This window comes from Coptis chinensis, chromosome 2, assembly GCF_015680905.1.
Source record: "Coptis chinensis isolate HL-2020 chromosome 2, ASM1568090v1, whole genome shotgun sequence".
NCBI classification, from domain to species: Eukaryota; Viridiplantae; Streptophyta; class Magnoliopsida; order Ranunculales; family Ranunculaceae; genus Coptis; species Coptis chinensis.
In genome coordinates this window covers 44,458,831-44,480,504 of record NC_141457.1, presented here as the reverse complement: position 1 = coordinate 44,480,504, position 21,674 = coordinate 44,458,831, and the positions used below count along the sequence as shown (strand labels likewise).

At 36.1% G+C, this 21,674-nt stretch overlaps 1 protein-coding gene across 16 annotated transcripts in view; it reads right to left on the bottom strand.

Annotated features, from left to right (window-relative positions):
- The window catches only part of LOC147516168 (vacuolar protein sorting-associated protein 52 A-like), a 38,023-nt gene extending 16,942 nt beyond the window's left edge, over positions 1-21,081 (bottom strand). The window contains exons 1-10 of one of the 16 annotated variants that reach the window (XM_086588828.1): positions 20,198-20,546; positions 19,952-20,009; positions 18,363-18,620; positions 17,791-17,967; positions 17,010-17,126; positions 16,856-16,914; positions 16,384-16,484; positions 15,437-15,487; positions 14,056-14,235; positions 13,845-13,979 (exon numbers count right to left, since the gene is read on the bottom strand). In XM_086588828.1, coding sequence (XP_086444954.1) covers positions 13,845-13,916 — 72 coding nt within the window. In that variant the 5' untranslated portion in view covers positions 13,917-13,979; positions 14,056-14,235; positions 15,437-15,487; ... (5 more) ...; positions 19,952-20,009; positions 20,198-20,546. The other 15 variants (XR_015210960.1, XM_086588838.1, XM_086588830.1 and 12 more) reach the window with 15 other exon arrangements.
- Between the last annotated feature and the right edge of the window lie 593 nt (positions 21,082-21,674).

Sequence of the window (21,674 nt, the reverse complement as noted above, 5' to 3'; positions counted from 1 at the left end):
CCTGCTTTTGATTGATCAAATCTAATTCTTTGTTGTTAATATTTACAGACAGAGATCGTTGACTCTACGGATGTTGATTTCTTAGATATTATTAAAAGACCTTTGTCGATTGCTACGTGCTACAAGAAGTACTACATAAACGGCTTCCTCTATGTTACCAAGGACCATGAGAAAACTAAAAGGTACCAAAACAGTGGGGTTAGCACAGATTGTATAACCGCTTGTCGATCTAGTGCTAAAGACAAGACTCCAGTAGATGAATCATTGATGTACTATGGAGTTCTCAAAGATATCATCCAGCTAGAGTATCGAGAAGGGTACAAGCCTGTCCTCTTTAAGTGTGATTGGGTTAAAGTGACTCACCATGGTGTTAGATGTGATAAGGAAGCGAATCTAAGATTAGTAAATTTGTCAAACTTTGCTAGTTCTAATCAATTAGGTGACGAACCATTCATTTTTGCACAAGATGCTAACCAGGTGTTTTACTCTAAAGATCCCAAGGAGCCGGAATGGCATGTTGTACTAGAGGTTCCAAAGAAAGGCATATTATGAAGATAAAACTTGTATTCTTCCCAATGAATCGGTCGTAACCGGTCTTTGAAGTTGGAACCAAAGAATAGTGAACAAAGCAATGGATGATGAGCTGATCTATAATGATCCCGAAAAAATGTAGTGGTTGTTGAGAAGACTAATATAATAAAAGCTGGGTCGAGGAAGCGTTAGGTATTATTATTTGTAGTTGTTTATGTGGTACCCTTTTGGTGGCTAAGAAAGTCATTTGAATTGTATATTATTTGACAATTGATAGTTTGTCTTTTTGAATGTATTATGTGGTGCTAGTGAATTTTAAATTACCATCTTCTAGGTAAACCTTTAAACTCCGCCAATGCCAAGTTTTTGCTTAGCATTGCCGGTCCCAAACCCGGATAAAAGAGGAGGGAAAAAGGTAGGTTTAATCTTTAATAATGGAACATGGTGGTCTTACCAGGTATCATCTCAGCTCTCTCTTATTAGGAGGTAATTATTTGATAAACTCTTCTTGAGATTTTACTATCTTCTTTATTTATTGCTGTTTTACTTAAGATGTTGGAATGTAGCTTTGTTTCCTTTCTTAAATACTAGCTTAGAGGAAAGAATGGCTTCTGCATATGACATTTGCTTCGGGAAAAGCTAATTGATTTTGTCCCAACTATTAGTGGGATTTCATTGGTTGAATCCCCCACATTTAAAAAGGCTCCAGGAGGTGCACCTGTTAATGTTGAATTGTTAATGTTGGGATCGTACGACTTGGTGGCTCATCAACTTTTATTGGTAAGGTATTATTTTTAAGGTTGTTTACTTTCCACTCTTTTACATGAACGAATGATTTCTTTTTTGTTAGTTTGTTTTTTTAGCTCCGCCCTTTTTGGAATATAAAAGTATCTACCATTAGTACCATGAAAGGTCAAACTAAATTAGACTACTTAGGAAAAAAGTAATATTCTTAAGCTCGATCGATGTCATACTTTACTAAGGAATCTAAATGTACAAATGTTTGTACCTTCCATTTTTCTATCTATACCTTCTATTTTGTAGTCTATAACTTCTATTTTTCAGTGAATCACTTAATATCCCTTAAGGCTTGAGGAGTTGTGATTAGAACCTGTATTCATCATCTTGGATCAAATCAATGATTTATTTTTGTTTCACATACTTTTTGGAACTTCGCTTGTTATAAATCCATTGCGCATACATTGATATCAATCTTTACACAACTGTTGGAGATCTTTGGTGAAACAAAATCCATGTACAAAGAAGTAGTTTTAGGGCGGTGATGTTTGGGATCTTCTTGACGAAGTTAATGATTTATATGGGAAACCCTATGCGATTTCTGAGAGAGAAGTGTAGTTTGTTCGGATAATTTTTCTAATTCTTTATTTATTTATTACGCACTATTTTTTAATCGGCAATATCTTATTCTTTTGGAATAAGCTTAGTTTCTATTGGTAGATTTTGATGTAGCTCTTTGGTGTCTGCAGGTGTTCTTCTCTCTCGGTCCTCCGAACAGTAAAAACACTTTTGCACGGACACTTGCAAAAGAGAGGGAATGCCGTTTGTTTTGCTTCAGTGCAAGAGTTCAATTTGGACTTGACTTTGGTCCCTTCATGAACATCGGTTTCACTTCTTAATTAATTAGTAGGTGCTTTCTTCTTCTTCATTTTTTTTTTTTTTGTTTCTTATGGAGATAAGCTAATGGTTCAGACTTCAGAGTATTTATATTTCTCAGACTTGTATAACACTCTACGATACACATAGTTTGAAATCGTTTAATTATATTAAATAATCGCAAGTTTTTGGGCAGTGGTGTTTGTTGCGTAGCATTTCACTTGAGCTGATTTGCTTATGCCAAGCTGTTCTATTCTACTTGAGCTAATATAAAATGTTCAACTGTTTTGCTTTAGGTGAGTTAATTTTTTTTTTGCTAAGGAGCCCTGTGATACTTTAAAATCGTTGGCCTCAATACCTGACATATAGGATTATGTTATTCATGTACATGTGTATTGACCTTGTTTCTTCTTTCATTATTTACCCTTTTCCTGTTATTCCTATCTCTTAATATCAATAAACGCTTTATGCATAAATCAAGAGACGACAAAACAAACGTAACATGTTTGAAGTTTTGAAACTTGGTTGTGTTGAAAATTCCACAATCCATGTCGACGATTTGTCACTGGTTTTAATTTGATTGTCATTTGTAAAAGTAATAAGTTGATAACATATCTACTGGTAGCCTGAAATATACCACATATATTGGAGTATTTATTTTGATTATAGAGGTCATATATATTCTACAAAGAAATTAGTGATACTGGAATATTATTATTTCACAGAAAACAGAGGAAAAATGAAACTATAACACTTTAACAAGTAAACTTTTCTGCAACAAGGTGTACTACCTGATTAATTTGGAAAACTGAGCCAATCTGTTAACTAGTTCAGTGCAATTAAAACTTTATTAGCAACTCTATGAAGTATTGGATTCTAGATGATGGTATATTCAGGATTAGCTTTTGTAGTTGCGGCTATGTGTCTTAGACTCTAGTGTAGATGCTGTTATCTCTTATCTAACAACCAGAAGATATTCTGTTGCATGTTGCATATATTTTTGGATACGTGGTCATTCTATTTTCCTTTATGTGATAATATTTATCAGGTTCGTGAAATATTGGAGCTCTATAGAAGGATATATGAGGAGTATCTAGCAATCCCAGTTGTAAAAGGGGGCAAGTGAGCTTGAAAAGTTTCCTAGTCCTTTCATAAGCAATTCTTGCTCCGCATTTTCCTTCTGCTGTGTGGATGTTTCACTTGTCCTAAGCAGAAAAACATACAGTTTAAAGGAGTTGCAGGTTAGTATAACAACTCAATAGAAATATCAGATGAACCAACTCCAACCCAATTGTTCCCTTTATAAATAAATAAAAAATAAAAATAAAGAGAGAGAGAGAGCGCACATACTTCCTCCTACGCTTTCTATTATCACCACCTCCGGCTGAATCAAACAAGGTTGCATCAAAGCAAGGAATGCAGAAATAAGAAGATACTTTGCGAGACGGACATGTGAACATCTAAGTCTTCATGAGCTTCCCCATCCCCAAAAACCTTTGTATTTCTCTTCTTCCTTTGCCATTTTCTCGAGTCCACTCTAAGATTGTTAATGAAGGACAAGATATGGGTCCTTTCATGAGTTATACAACAACCTGTTGAGGTGACTCGTGATAGTTTCGTGCAAACTCATCTACTTGTTTAAGTGATTACTATAAACTATGAGCTTTCAAAGATCTCGTTCGATTATATTTTGGCGTGCATTTATTCCAAATACTGGTCATGGCATACAAGGTGCAACATCCCATTGCCTCGGTCAGAATTTTGCCAAGATGTTCGAGATAACCTTCGAGAATGAGATGCAAGAGAAGGCTATGGTCCGGCGGGTAATTCCTCGGCGCATACACACTCGAAAGAACTCTCACACAATTTCTTTTGTTATTTTTTATTTCACATAATTGCTTAGGTACTTAACAAATCTTGAAGTTAACCATCTCTCGTGAAATTTTATAAAGGTATTGGATGAGAAGCACTTCTACCGATATTTTCCAACCGTCCTAGAATAGTTAAAATTTGAGTGTGAAAACCAATAGACTCTTTGCCGGATCAAGAGTTCATTTAATATAGAACTTATAGAAGTCGATTCATTCCGAAAGTAATTTATATCTCCTGTTCACTTAGCTATTTGTAGGACTGTTCATTCTTGTGTATGAAGAGACGAGATGTGCATTTGACAAATCTGAAAAACATAAATTTGCTTGGCAAGTCCTTGTCGCTATCTGCCAGCCAAAGAAAGTAGTATAATGTACTTCGTTTCATTCTCTTACTTCTACAGATTGGAGTCATGGTGATGGTTCATGGTGATGACAAAGGTTTGGTTCTTCCACCTAAAGTGGCATCCATCCAAGTTATTGTGGTTCCTGTTCCTTACGAAGACGCTGATATGCAAGTCATCTTTGATGTGTGCTCTGCCACTGTGGAAACATTGAGCAATGCCGGTGTCCGTGCTGAGAAAGATATAGAAGAGGATTCACCTAGTTGGAAATACTCACAGTGGGAAATGAAAGGTGTTCCTTTAAGGATTGAGATTGGGCCAAAAGACATGGCTAATAATCAAGTAAGCTGCATTGAGGTCACAGTCTATTACAAGATCTGCATTGAAGAAACAAACTATTGGTATCTGTTTCCTTGTCCTAGAAGAAAAAATATTTCTGTGGTGATTCATAGTCTTTTTATTCGTTATTTGTTTTTTCTGTAGGGAACTAAAACCAATAATTATTTGAAATTTTCAAGTCTACATTTTTTTCCCTTAATGAACACATGTTTACACCACTACATTCTATTCATTGCAGGAGTGCCATTGAGATGGTAGAGGCAGAATTAAGAGATTCTAGCAGCACAATGAATCTGTCACAGCTAGAGAATGCATCATCGGATCTATTTAAACCTCCTTTAATTGACTGCTTGCTTAAGCAGGAAACTAACATTGTAATCTCTTTTAGCAGAACATTGTTAAGTCCAAGTTCAGTACATAATCATCCAAAGTAGTCATCCTTCTCCTTTTCTGACTATGAAGGTTTTGACTTCATTTGCAGGTAAGGGTTGTGCATATGACTTTAGCTTTGTCAAGGACGTTTAAATCGACTATAGTGGATACCATACATCCAACGCCTCAACATCAACAGTCGGTTCTCGCTTTAGTTTCCATCTAGTTATAACTCGTGTCATACACTATATGTATTGTTTTCATCAGTCAACTAAAATGTAATTGCAAAACCTAAATTTTACACATTTATAGCCCCTCGTAATTATATCCTTGCAACATAAGTTCACTTGTAAAATTTATTAGCTCGAAAAACTTGTAACCAAGTTCTTGCTTTCGTCTTAAAGTTTGTAAGGAAACAAACTTCTATATTATAAAAGGAATTCAGTTTTGCCCAGTTTTTAGTCATCAAATACTCATTGATGGTTTCATGGTTCTTGGTAACCGGTACTTGAAAAACTTTAATTAGCCCTTCCTGTGCTTTCACATTATAACATTCAGGTTTTGTTTGTGAGTTACTCATACATTTGTCAACGCAGATCGTGACTTTGCTATATGGTGAAGCTTTTCCGTGGAACTAAGAAGGATACTACCGTTGGAGAGGTGTGCTCTCTTTCCTTAGATTCATTTTTAGAGTTTGAAGTGGCCATTAAGATACTCATTGCCTATTTTTTTGTGCAGCTGATAACACAAATTAAGTTCCATTCCCTATCCTTGTTTACAAGGGCATCGTCCGTGATTATTCATATATGGAGAATTAAGCGAGTTTTCAACTTTCCCGCAAAACGCAACAAATGGTTCATATGGGCTGAGGAAATATTACAAGGACCTTCTTTACCATTATGAGCATGTGTATTTCCATAGGCGGATAGTCCACCTCTAAGTAAAACTCCAACAGTATACAGCTACAAACTCTTTGTTTGATTTGTATCTTTCCATATCTTTTAGGCTTGTAGTTGTATATATAATTATATATATTGGTATTTTTGGTTTCTTTTGAGTTTTAATCCAGTGTCTCTTATTTGCAGTAGTACTTCCCCGATTTGAACATATCTCTTTATGACCGTGAATTTGATCCCGATGGTAATTTTTATGTTCACATTTACCCGTACTTTTGCTCGATCATTATTTTCAGTTGATTCATTAGTTATAACTCCGTTTCATATTATGGTCTCTCCATGTAAGAGTGATTGAGTACGATTTATAGTGATGACCTCACACTTAGACTCGAAAAAAAGAGAGAAAAGAAACATCAAGATGAATTATATCCATCGTATCATTAGACATTGATATCAATAAGCAACGGATGAATTTAGCCATTAATTATTATATTTGTAAATGCATGCTATGTAATGCATCTCAATACTCAATCCAGAGGTATGCATAAGGCTGTCACCTTAAGATTCTGGATTAACTACGTAATATGATCTTATACTTTGCTAATACAATTTTGTCCCGCTTTGCTTAACCCTGTTTCCTCAATATTGACATGTCTCAATTATCATATTGTCCTTCAGAATCGGAAATTATGAACGTGATAGGGAAAGTTGATGGCATATTGTATGATGGAGACTATTTAGGGAATGCGAACGTTTTTTGGTCATTAAGTTACATTGACTTGAGCAAATCAGCACAAATTCCTCCCGCCGGCTTCCTGGAATTTTCAAATATGTGTAGAGTGCTTTCGGTGACCAGTGCTTGGAACACCATCAACCTAATGATTTTTCTCATCTTCTAAAAACACCGATATTCGTATTGCAATCAGATTCAATTTGTGTGCATGACTCAATTACATAGTCATGTCGTGCCTTGTTGAGTTGGGTGCGACCCTATATTACAAGAGAAAACTAACAAATCCCAGGCTGTTTGGTATGCAGGGAATTTTCAAAATGGGCCAATCTCGGGATGATAGATCAAAAAGAGTAACACTAAAAGTTGATGAATTAGACATCATGTTTGCCTTGCAGGTATGCATCAAAGTATTTCCAAGGCATCTTATGCTCCAATTATCAATCCCTTCATAGAAGTGAAACATTTTTCTTATATTTTTTGGAAATTCCTTTGGCTTCATAGGCAATTAGATTTTTTCGGAACTGTCTCCAGTAACCAGGAAATTTCTTCTTGAGCTGGATATGGTGGCTATTTGTTGCAATGTAGGCCATTACTTTCGACAATTCTTTTGGACTCACTAAGCGAGATGAGTTGCTGATAATCCATTGATTTCGGGAGCTAAACATTCTGTAATGTAGTATAAAAAATTGTAAATGTTTTGTACTTCTATGTCATGTATATTGATTTTTAATAAAAAAGGGTATTGGTTATGGAATTTTGTTTGAGGTGGTTTTGTGGTGTACCTAATTGTTTTATATTATAATCTTTAGCGACTATGCTTTAGTATTGGTTTATGCCGTTTTCAACAAAGAAAAGCTCGTCATTGTTGAGAATTAATGACGATTCTCAAGAATAATTTATAAGTGTAGGCCATTCTGAGAATTTAAAGCCGTTAGGAAAAATTGGCTATATTGACCATTTTGAGTCGTCGAGATAGTTGTCAGTATTTGCGAAAGAAATTAGCTGTTGGCAACTCTGATGATTTTAAACCATTGAAATATCTTGTTTAAGCCGACAATTTTGGGTCATCACGCTAATTGTTGGGATTCTTGACAAGCCTTAGTTGTCGTTCTAGGTCATGGTTGCAAACAATCGCATAGGTGTCGCGGATGTGGAAGCATTGCCAACGGTTGTAGTGGCAATTTTAACCCGTCAATGATGCATTTGTGACACCACCTTCGCCAACGACTTTTCTGACAACCATAATTATCACGAAAGCCTTTTAGTGACAACTTTTAGCCATCGAATTATATCAAATTTTTGGTGGTGATATATTGTCTATTAGTATTTAAATTTTGTATTACGAAACCTTGTGCATACATTAATACTGAGTTTTTGTTGTTTTAGGCGGAGCGAGGGGTGTTGAAGTGTCATGGGCACCTAAACAAGTTGGTACAATGGGATATCGTCGGAGAGTGTTTAGATTGTTCTAATTTTCATGTGGAGGTTCAAAGGACCGGCTTATGTGCTCTGGTCTTAGGTGTATATAGGCATCAGGATCTTGTGTTGGTCTCTGCGTTTGTGAAGAGGTGGCATCCAGAGACCAACACGTTTCATATGCCGTGGGGCGAGATGACAATCACGTTGGACGATGTTTCCCAACTCTTAGGAGTTTCGATCAGAGGCAAAGCAGTGACTGGGAACACTGATTTGACCCTGAAACAGACAAAAAGACTCCTCCACCAAAGTCTTGGCATACCCATGGACAAGATAGATGCGGAGATGAAATCCAATAAGTTCACTTCCAAAGTTAGGATGGATTTCTTGATGAAGCAGTTTGTTGGGAAGGTAACGGATGAAGATTTACGGGATGAAAATGGGGTTGTTGTGAAGAAGGCGTCAACCCAAAAAGAGTTGCGGTTTGCTGTGAGAGCTTATTTGTTGTTTTTCTTTGGATGTACCGCCTTCACCGACACGTCTGGAACTGCAGTTCCCGTTTGTTATCTGAGACTGCTTATGAAATTTGCCGAGATCAGAGACTACGCGTGGGGTGCAGCCTTACTGGCTTACTTGTATAGGGGTCTTGGGACTGCCACAAGTGCCAAGGTGAAGGGTGTTTCAGGTTATTTCACTCTCCTACAGGTATTAGTTTTTTTGTTTTTCTTTTCAATGTCAATTTTATCTATCTATTACAATATTAACTGGGTGTCTATATTAATCTAGGCATAGATTTATGAGTACTTCCTGGTGTTCAGGCCATTCCCAAACGATGACTATCAGTTGAGCATGTCGCGTACTCATAAGTACTCGCCATTCGATTTTTTATGCTAGCACAACAAATTGCATTGAAGCATACCCGGCGATGATTGATAATATGACTTGTATCGATGTAAGCATTTTTGTATGTAAATAGTTTTATTTATTAATTGATATTATTAGTATGTGGTTAATGATTAATTTCCTCGATCATATGCTATTTGACAGGTTGAATGATATCTCTATGCTGAAGTCCGAGCTATACGGCCGGTGGATGAAATAGCATTTTTCGAGGGATTTATATGCTTTCTTGATAATGTCGAGCAGTACAATGTTTCGAGGGTTGTGCGTCAGTTGGGTCATATATAGTTTGTACCTTCAGATCCCCCAAGACCAAAGACCTCGACGCGAACTACTTCCGGACGCAGGTACGATGTGAAATTTAATATTGTGTCTTTCTATTGGAGTAAATGGCAGAATCACTTGATACAACTTGAACATCGAGGACCCATTCCATTTTATCCATGGGAGTGTGTTAGTAGATACATGAGTTGGTACGAAAACAATAGTCATATTCGAATAATAAACCCTGATCATCTTAATCACTACTCCCTACAAAGTCTTCCATATCATAATCTGGTGAGTTAATACTTTACAACGTTAGTTTTTTTTTTTTTTTTTTTTTTTTAAATAAATGTAAATGTATATACTAATGTAGTTTTTCGTTTTAATTTTGATAGCACCCTATCGTCGATGAAATTTCTCGTTTGCTCAATCAAGGCCTGCAATTGGGTGGGACTGCGATTCCAGACGATGCACGGAATGAGTTCATGGAGGCATATAATTTGACCCGGTGCAAGTTCATTGGCGGACGATATCGTTAAGGAGCATTGGATTTAGCAATGTTGAGTTTGGTTAGTTTAGGGTTTAGTGTGTTTAGCATTGACAGTCTTGTTGGAAGTTTTGTTGGAAATGTGTTATAGAGCCAATCTTTTATATTCTGTAGCTTACCTATTTTTATCTTGTGTTGGAAGAGAATGATGTAACTTACTCTTGCTGGTTATGTTAAACTAAGTTCTAATTATTTACTGGTTATTTATGTGAATGGTTTGTTTGTCAGTTCTCAATCTTATGTGTGCATGCTAGTGTTTAGTTTCCTCATAGAGTTCTGAAAACTTCTTCAAGGATGGCAGTGATTTGTTCATCATTGAATTGAACTCTTGGGTTTACAGAGATTACCAGAGATGACATTTCTTTTGTGTTGAGTCCTCCGTCTTTGTTCTTGTCAAACTTTTGGAATATCTTCTTCACTTTCTCCACTCTCATTTCTCTTATGCCATGTATAAAACATTGACAAATTGCTAAAACACGAAACATCTATTTTTTTGCCAAAACACGAAACAAAATGACTTCTCTATTTTTTTGCCTCTTGAACGGTGTGGCCATGTCGTTTTAGACTAACTCCAAACGGTGTGGCCACACCGTTCAAATAGCAAAAAAACAGACAAATCGTTTTTTCCAAGTTCAAATCTCAAACGACATGGCCACACCGTTTGGGACCTAGTCCAAACGGTGTGGCCATGTCATTTCAGACTAACTCCAAACGGTGTGGCCACACCGTTCAAGTGGCAAAAAAACAAACAAATCGTTTTTTCCAAGTTCAAATCCCAAAAGTCATTTTTTCCAAAATCAAACAAACATACATACATCCACACAATTAATTCGACAAAAAAATACCATCAAATTTAAGAAAATTGTATAAAAAACCAAATTACAATTCAACCACATGAACATTAATTACATAGACTTATTCCTAGTCAACATCTATTATTGGTATTTCGGACCCATCATTAGTGTGCTCGTCTTCCAATACTAAATTGGGAATGTTTAATGCCGTAAATTGCGCTTGTCTTGTTTGTAATGCAGTATCCCAACTATCTGCAATTAAGTGTCGAGCTCTACGCCATCTTCGCATCGGTTTTGGAACCGAACAATCATCAACAAGTTCAACATGGACAAAATGACATCCCTGTACGTAAGCGGTACCCAACACTTTCTTTACTCTCTCAAGATTTGCTTGGGTTCTCAGTGGCAAAATAAGATTGCAGTACATACTTTCTAAATGTACGAGGACGACATTAAATCTCGAAGCAAATAGATATCCAGCAAAGGGCATGCTCATCCACTTACCAGGGGGTGCCCAACCGCATTCATGGGAAATTGTAGGTTTCACGTACCTAATCTCACTGTGAGTGTACAATGTACAGTATAGGGGGAGGTTGTCATTAAGTTCTTGTAATAACTCATTTCTCATCCACGGCCACTCTTCTTGACTTCTTCCTAGTGCAATGCACATTGCTCTATACCCGCAATTGCCATCACCCACAGGGTCATCCACTTTAACAATATATTTGTGTAGTTCTTTTGGAATGTTTAAACCGTAATGTCTCGGCCCCCTCAGGATGCCAATGTCTAACTTTTGAGGTAATTTTTTAGAAGAGTTATTTCGTGGTGTGGTTGTTTTAGGTGGTAAAGGTGATTTTTGAGAAGAGTTATTCTGTGGTGTGGTTTTTTTTTGGTGGCAAATGTGGTTTCGGAGAAGACTTCTCTGCAGGTGGGTTTGGAGTAGCGTATTTCGATGGTGTAGGTGTTTTATGAGAAGACTTAGAATTTGGCGTACATTCCGATTGTTGCGACGAGACCTACTCTTCATGCTCACGTTGAAAATGTTCAAAACCAGATGAATCTCGCTTTGAAGAGTTCTCATCCTCAGTTGGAAGCTTTCTCTTGCAGCTACCCTTAGGCCGACCTTTGGTTTTCGCCTCCTCATGAGGTGGTTTTAGCCATGTACTTTCTGGCATATCAATCTCCATAAGTTTTCTAACCATAACCCTCTGCTCTTCTTCAGAAGCCATTTCATACATTTTCATAAACATATCTATCGAAGGTCTACAATCGGGACCAACACCCACCGACACACTTGAAAAAATAGACAAAGTTTTCCAAAAGGGATCAATAGCACTCAAAGAAATGGAACGTTCTTGCTTTTGAAGTTCAATGATTCCGTGAGCACATGACAATCCATGACTGGTGCGCAAATAACACCCACAAATGAACTTAGAGTCCTTAGCAGCACTACTTACACGGGTATTTAGTTCTTCATAAAGCAAGTCCAAACATTTTCTTGAGACCAGATTTCTGAGTTCACGAAATAAAAGAATCCGGTGGTGGTGCTGGATTACAATCAGACTCTTCTCGAACGTACCTCTAATCTCAGACAGCTGGATCTCTAAAATCGGATGGATCAAGTAAAACATACTTAGAAAATCATGTCTGTTTGTGTTTCCTAGAACACGTTTCATTTGAGCATGAGACCCTTCGACTCTATTGATCGTTGTACTCCCAAAGTGAATGTGTTGATCTGTTCAACAACATACGAATCGATCCTTGTAAGGCAACCAAGTCTCTTGCAGATAACTAATAAAATTGGAGTACTCAACCCTATAGTGTTTTTCTAAAGCAGCAATTCTACGGTTGAAGATATCCTCAGTCCTCGATTTTACTACAGTGTTCCACGAACCGCCTTTTATCTACAAGTTCTCGTGGTGGGAAAAAATCATTGCATTTCGAAGGGCGACGACATAGAGATATGCCATCTACAGAGATGCTTGTGCGCGTCAGGAAACACAATATCAACGACGCTCATCAAGGCCAAGTCCCTGTCAGACACAATCACAAATGACCTTTCTTCACCCAGCAAACCGTTAAACTGACACAAAGCCCACTCATAGTCTATCGCTGTTTCGGACTGGAGCAACACTTGACAGACCGTGAAAGACTTCCAGGTTGAAGTCACCCCCACAAACTGTACAAAAGGCCACCGATATTTATTGGTTTTGTAGGTTGCGTCTATGATGAAAACTTTTGGAAAAGTCCGAGCCATTTTAACACCGTCCGGATGGGCCCATAACAATCTCGTTATGTCATCCGTATTCATATCCTCTCTTACCTCCTCGAAATAATGGTTTTCTGCTAACAACTCATGCAATCTCTGCATTTGCGAGCGATCGTTCATATCCAATGTCCTCACCTTGTGCCTGACATTGTAGACTTGATATATGCTAGATAGGTTATCAGGAAACCTATGTCTGATGGACTTCAAAATTTCTTTAGACTTAACTCCATTTTGAGTCATCTCTGATAAGAACTCGAATTGTGGAATAGTCAGTCGAGTAGCAAATGCATGTCCTTCAAGGGTCTTCGCCAATGGATGGTTGTGAATACCATTAAGAACGACAATTTTCCAACTATCGACAGTGCCGCGTTGAAAAATACATCTTAACTTAAATGGACATCCACGTTTCTTGGTTCCCGTATTTCTCTTATTAGCTTTATCTGCTTTTTTGTGTGAACGATACACTAACTCTCGCAAATCTAAATCCGGCCTTGGTACTTTCGGTTCCCGTTAGCATTCTGCGACTTCCCAATTACCACAACCACATTACATTGTTTTCCCCGAGCAGTTGCCCAACCAATTACGTCACTACGTGTATGAAATACTTAAAGATATGAAAGAAAACAACAATCAATAAACTAATATAATTTCATTTAGAAAATAAAAACAAGTGAAAACAATGCCTACACAAACACATGAAGTTTATAGATTAAGCCAAAAAACTATATAAATACTATAAACGACTAACTTATACATCTGCGAGCTAAAGATGCAGTGGATGAAATTGACAGAAATTAACATGAATGTATGACTAAATAAGTTATTAAAATTCCTTGATATTTCCTAATTAATGACCATGTGAACTGATGCAATTAAAATCTCCAAACAGATGAAGTTTGATGTAGTTTAAATCCCTTCGAGTGAATAAAATAGCGAGTTCCACAACTGGAATCTTACCTTAATAACAGAAACAATCATACAACAATTATTAATAAGAAACACCATTCGCAACTTTGGCTTTTGGAACATTTCAGTGAGTCTATTAAGCAAATCATGAGCTGAAATTCACAGCCGTTCCAAGTTCAGTTCAAGCTGGAGAAAACCCAATATGTTAGTCCCATGGCACAAACTAACATCTACGGGACTTATAATTTTACGTCTGGCTAACCTGACCATCACCATATTCAAAACTCAGGTGAATAAGTGAGGCTGTAAATTCAGCATAACGCCTCATAACATAGTGAGGATGAACATCATCTTCCCATAATGTTTCCACATTAGCAGTACACAAGCTATTGAGATGCATGTCCAACACCAGCTTTAAGTGAGTCCATAACAAAATATTTATCTGCGCAATTCGAACATGAAGATGTTATCCAATTACAAAGCAATCTGAAGATTAACTCTAATGACAACACCAAATTAAAAGGGCACAAGACAAAAGGTTGCAAATGATACAAGAGAATTTTCCTTTTTTTTAAAAAAAAAAACTTTATCCTATATCATTTCAACCTTTTGTCTTATACCTTATATGTATAGGAGGAACTTAGTTAGTTGCTGTAAGCTGGAATAAGTTCCACAAGTAGAAAGGAGTAGAGCATAAACTTTCTTTCCCTCGACTCGGTACAATACTACAATGACATGCCACAACGGAAAATATAAAAATTCCTACATGCACGCCTGTGACTGTATTCACTGCCGTGGTCAAACCATCAAAGGTGCCCTTCTATCTCAATGATCTACATGATGCTCTTAGTTCCTTCATATGAGATTAATTCTTATGAATCCCTAAATTCTTTAAGCAATTGTTTATGTTCACCCAATCCTTGAGAGAATTTTGTATCACCAAAGTAGAATGAGATCATATGAGATTAATTCTTATGAATCCCTAAATTCTTTAAGCAATTGTTTATGTTCACCCAATCCTTGAGAGAATTTTGTATCACCAAAGTAGAATGAGACTAATATTGCAATTCCCTCTAAAATTTGGAATGAGGTGCAAGTTACCATAACTTTACAAGTAATGAAGATCTTGCACTTAAAGGAATGCCTACAGTAGTTGCATGTGAACTCTCAAACTCTCATTGTTTCTCATCTAAGTGTACTGCAACTTAAACTGTAAAAACATATAGCTGTTTTTTCAGCTCAGCTATTTCTCATACTTTTTCGAGTTTAGTGAATTCTCATAGGATGAGTCTCGCTAAAATTAAAAAGAAGAGAGAAAGAGGGGGAAAACAGTGTTCCAATCATCTAATACACTGATATGATAGTCTTCCGTAAAACAAAAACACGCTCTCAAATGACTTAAATTTGTATCTGTCATACAAATTTTATGCTGCATATTGCATGTCCAAAAATCCATGGACATTATTCAATCCCCGTTTGGCCTTCCCAATATAGATCGCTAAAACGATAGAGGTCCACTATTGGATGTACATGACGGGTTGAGTTGGTTAGTACTGTAATGTATTCCCTATAAACACTCATGCATGTATGCAGGCAAATAACAGGTGGCCGAAGATAGATGAGGTCAAAGTAAAATTGCATACCATTTTCCAATACGAATCCAAGCAAGGGATCTGCTTCTGAGACATAATGAACTGAAAAGCAAATAAATACTAGAGTAATTTACAAAATGAATTGTTAAAATCTGACAAGAAAACAACATTGGCACAGGAAAGCTCACAGCTCTCTATACTGCTGGCACAAGAAATCACACGTACATTCATGGTTCAAATCAATTGATGCAGATCAAGACGAATGAAAAGGATATAATCACCACAAAATTGCTGGAATTCGTAAAACTACACCAAATCCAAAAAGGGTTTTTTATCCTAAAAATTTCAGTTCAATATCTCCACAAGTATCTGAGAATGATAAACAATCCGTGTCATTAATTTATTTGAGTAATCGCACACTTAACAACAAGCTAGTGAGGAGCAATCTTTTTTTTTGTTTTTTTTTAATATATAGTTAAACTTCATTCCCTAATCACTGTGGGTGTTTGTTTTGAGTACTTGTAAGTGCTTGCCACTTATTCTAACCCGTCAGTGGTGGACTACTTTTTTTTGCGTGTTTGTTTTTCAACTACTCACAAGCGGTAGGCTCTCTTTTTTTGGTATATTTTGCTACTTATAAATGCCAAAAGTGTAAGTAGGAAAACTTGACTTACATAAACTTTTAAGTAGCAAGCACTTAAGTAGTAAGCAATTATAAGTAGCAAAAAACAAACAGCCCCATGAAGGTGGGAATCGAACCCAAGACCTTGGGCCCAACCTCTGAGGCTAGTGACGAGCATATACAACGAAACTGAGGCAAACAAAATATGACCAGGTATACGTTACCAGAAACTGTGACGTAGCAAGTGTATATCAGAACACTAGGTTGGTGGTGCAACCATTCAAAATTTAATTAAAAAGCAATACAAATTGTCACAATAAATAAAATGTTCACCACCAACTTTGACAGTTAACAGTTAACACTTGAGGAACCTTACCCGGTGTTGGTGTATTATTCGAATCATAATCATTAGGCCAATAGCATCATAAACATTAGGAAGTTTTTAACGGAAATGCTCATCAATGACTGAGAATGGACCTGAAAAAACCACATCAAATTAAAATACACCGATGTACATGTTCTTAGCCAATGTTACATGGCACAGCCCAGAAATGACATTCTAATTTGAAATGTCCATGCAGTAGAGGTTCCTAGTACTAGAAACAAGATGAGGGGGGAAAATATCCAACTTCTTCCTTTTACAAAAGCTTCTTAGAAAATAATAAAATAGTTTAGCGTTATGGAACTGGAATGAAACAAAGTAATATAAGAAGGCAGTTATAAACAAGAACGTCAAAATGACATTGGACAATCACATAATTAAAGAAGCTATCAGTGTGAATCCAACACAGAGAACAAAATACTAAAATAATTCAATGGAGAAATTCACGCACATGTACTGTTATTACCTGCAAATATGTCAATAAACATGGACTTTTCTCCAAATAAATCATCACAGAATAGATACCTACAGAAGGAGAAACAAATCGATCACAATCAACTATTCAGAAACTATTTCATCTAATATAATAAATTTAAGGGATTCACAATTTTTTTCAGTACTCCGAAATAGCAAGCATCCATCAGAAGTTTGTGCAAGCGCCTGAAGAGAACTTCGCAAGGATACTTGAGGGAGCTAGCTTCAGCTATATGTGGAATCAAAGCAGGCTGATTGATTTCCTGAAACAGCACAAGATTGAAAAATCAAAAGGTTTCAATTTTCCGTACTAAAATGATTTTTTTCTCAAAAATCCAATATCTCAACAACAATTCAGCTCCACTAAAACTGGGTCGAGGAATTAAACCCCTACAACAGTGTCATCCACGTGCATCGAGATATGCACTACACACATCTGTTTTCTTCTTTCATTCTTCTCTTCTGCCAGTAGAGTAGAACAGTTGCAAGGATTTAATCCCTTAACCCAACCCAGTTATAGAGGAGTTATCTCTCTCCATATATAGAAAATAACAAATGTAGATATCTTTATTTGGTTGTTCGTAGTATAAGTAATTTATTTCTCCAATCGTGTCATGCGTACTTTACAGTAAATATTTTACAATTCATTGATTACATACTTTGCATAACTGAATAAGAGAGATTCTAAAGGTTGAAACATTCCTGATATGAGAAATATGATTTCACCTTCTCTTGAAAGGCTTTTTCTTTCGCAAATACACAGGCCAACAACTAAAGTACATGCATTTTTATTTTTGTTTTCTCAAAACCTAGTGTAAAATTTTAAACTATCTAAATATAAAGGCTTCTTTTATTTATAATATCAGATGACAAGAAAAGTTATCTGCTATTCTGATATCCGCAGTTTAACTGGTAGAACCAAATTACCTTGAGAATGTTTATCCTCTCCCCCAAAGCAAAACCAGCAGATCGTTTTTTCTCTTTTTCTTTTGAGAAACGGCCGGTACTCCTGATCTCAACTCCAATCAGATCACTTGATGTTGCTATAACCAGCTCTGATTTTTCCAGTGCTTGTATGTAATCATAGAAACGTGCACTCAGAACCTGCAAAAAAGAACAAATTACTCTAGCGATGAATTATTGGAACCTGTCCTCAGTGTTCTCAGAAATATCTTAAAGCCATTCATTAGCATGAACTTCTAACACAAGTGGACCATACAGTCATACACTTCCTCTGGCCAAATAATAGTTCTCTCTCTAAGGAATACATATTACGACATCGAGCTATAACACTTCTCTCCTGTATCAGAAAGAGCATGCCATGGTCTACCTACTATAGTTTTCAGGATATAACAAGGTGATCTACTAGCAAAGCAATATAATGAGAAAAGATAAAAGCCAGGTGCTTCAAGAGAGGAAACAGCAATAACATAAAGTAAACTAAATAATAGACATAAATAAGCACTAAAATGTCAATGCTGAGGAGAACGAAATCGTACCAAAGCAACAGACCAAAAGCATCCATTATTACTAGATATCAGATTTTGAAACAGAATTGGTATAAAATTGTTTCAGAGAGAGACCATCCCCAGTTTGATTGAAGAGAAATGACCTGCCTCGCTATTCTTTTTTTTTCCTTTCCTGGTTGGTAAAGTTAAATTTCAGTGATGACGGGAGCATATGACAATGCAATAAACCACTCTTGCTTCTTAGGGTACCTAACCAGTTCTCCAAATAAATCATCACAGAATAGATACCTACAGAATGAGAAACAAATCACAATCAACCATTCAGAAACTATTTCATCTAATATATATATATATATATATATATATATATATATATATATATATTTTTTTTTTTTTTTTTTTTTTTTTTTTTTTTTTTTACAAATTCATCTAATATAATAAATTTAAGGGATTCACAATTTTTTATGTATATTTGGTATTTTGAGCACATGCAGAGATTTCCTCGAGAAAGATTTACTATTTATTTTACAAGTAGGACATCAAAAATATTTTACATATATCCAGTTACCTATTAAGAGGAAATCTCTAATCGCTTGCTCCAAATACCACACATATATCACTTTGCTAATCAAGTGTCTTAATTTACTCTTACTAGAAAAGTGAATAACTGCAAATATTCTAAAATCTTGCTTCTAAAATATATAATACCAATCTTTCTTGAGGAAATCTTGGATCACATGCTCCAAGTACCACACATACAATCAATAACAATATCAATCGCTGCCTTCAATCACTGTTGCCTTTGAAGTTCTAAACCAAACGCATAATGTTCTTAGAATTGAACTTGTCACTATCCAACTTGCCCACATGAAACTTTATCATCATTAATAACATCACTTGTTACCATGAGTATTATACAGTGAATGTAACAAATCAATTTGTTTACACGTTGCACTGTTAAAGTATGGTGTACGTTCTCTCCGACCATACGGTGAAAGACCCCAAATGACTTGGGCCAAAATTTTATAATTATCACTTCAGTGAAATAACAATCTTGAGCTTATCTCTATGGAAGTGTTAGCCAAAATTAATTGGGATCATTAATTTCAAAAGGGACAGGTTTCGCTGAGAAGGATTTCAAGGTAAGATGAGTATCCAACTGAAAAATAAGCTAAAACACATCATACAGACCAGGGATCTTGATCCAAGGAAGGGCATTGAATTTAAATTAGCCCCTAAAATAGTATCTGGAGGAATGTCCATTCCAGATGAGAATATGAGAAGCAAAAATGTCACAAGAAAGATAACAAAAGACAAAAGTGTATGAAACTCATGACAAACACCACGCATTCATGTATTCAATGTACAGACAAGAAACTTCGAAATTCAAAACAACCAAACAGAACTTTTTCAGTGTGAAATTTAGGTTCCATACTAACCAAACAAAACTATACCTTTAGTTCACCTTCGGGAAGGAATCAGACATTACGAGATTTTCGTTTAAGAACTTCACCTCAACAGTTCAGATTGAGGTTTACTAAAACTTAATTCAAGTTTCAGAATGTCACTATAGATGTAACAAAAGGAAAAATGAGAGGAGAAATCATGAAATCACTCACATCATAGCTTCCATGTTCCTCCAACTCCTGTTGTAATCCATCGAGTGATACATCATCACTATACAACAAGACGATACTATATTGAGTATAAAATCAACAACAAAGAATATCATGAGATGAACAATTATACGCCTAGAAAAATAAGAAAAGGAAACTCTTGCTACTACACCACCCAGGAATAAATACAAGAGAGTAGCATTACATGTTCTAAAATTACATGCACTCTAGAGTGTAAATTGTGCTTACCAATTCGAAAATTACTGTCTGGATAAAAAATTCATCAACCAAGATGGAAAACCTCAAGTTATAGCATAGGCTATACCCCAAGCCCAATATCACTTACACATGCAAATCATTGTTTGCCCCATTGAACAATATATGCAAATATACACTGAATACAGTACCAAAACTGGGAAGATAATGAATCCCATTAAGGGATTTAAGCATTATCATTATTATTTTTATTATTATTTATTATTGTTATATTATAATTATTATTACCATCTTTCTTTTTTTGACGGTTAAAACTTTTATTCCCTAATCCCCTATTTTCAAGTGAAGTCCAGTGGCCTACTGGTCAAGACTTGGGAGGTTGGCCCAAGAACTTGAATCCCCTATTTAATAAAAAATGCAACTATATGCATCTACCAATGTACATACGTTGGATGAACAGTGCAACTGCCAAGCAACAGTGCATTGCATCACTCATGAAGAAAGAAAAGAATAAGCAAACACTTGTACATGCTTGCATTCTCCTCAAAAGCCAAGTCCCCAGCATAAGATCCTAAATCATTAGTATCACCATAAATCATCTGTTCCACCGTAAGATCCTCCCTGTAGCCAACAGTTGCAATATATTCAATAACAATATATGTGTAAGTATGCATTCCATCATTCATGACGAAAGAAAAGAAGAAGCAAACACTTGTACCTGCTTGCATTCTCCTCAAAAGCCAAGTCCCCAACATAAATATTTTACGAGTATTGAGTATTGGAAATCATTGAGGTGATGTCATAAAAGGAGAGCAAATATAAACAACAACTAACCAAAGTGACAGCTCAAATACAGAACTGCTTTATTCAGGCCTTTAACCAATTTAAACAAATCCGGATTACTTAATTGAGAAAATTAATGTCATACTTGTGTAGTGCCGAAATCTTAAGCTGGTTTTCCCTTCAAATTCATAGCTTGAACAATTATTAGCCTAAAAATCTAGCAAAGAGGTCCAAACACGGTTACAACGTTGACAAAATGCATAAAACAAATCATTAGATTCCAGAATAAATAGAACATAAAAATATTCTGAACCAACATGAAGGTTTTCACAAAAGAATCCAAAGATTCTTTTTTATTTTACAATAAGGATAAGTAGGAAAGGGGTTATTCAAGAACACCAAGCACCCTTCTACTAAGCTACTAAAGGCAAACGAAAAGCATAGTCATTACATGTCGTCGCCATAACGAATATCACGGAACTCATTTGTATCAAGCTCCTGGATCAACAATTTGAACGCCATGTTTACTGGTTTGGAGAGGCGAGCAAAGTATTGGTGACAGAAATCCAAATCCGAAATCAAGCCCTCTACCAACTGATATCTCATCTTAGAAAAAAGTTGAACATGTTCAAACACTGTAGAGTCTTTTTATCCCACCAGAAAAGTATAATCAAGATGGGCAGAGGAGCGGCGAATGAAAAACTTTGCCTCTTTCTTCAGTTGTCTT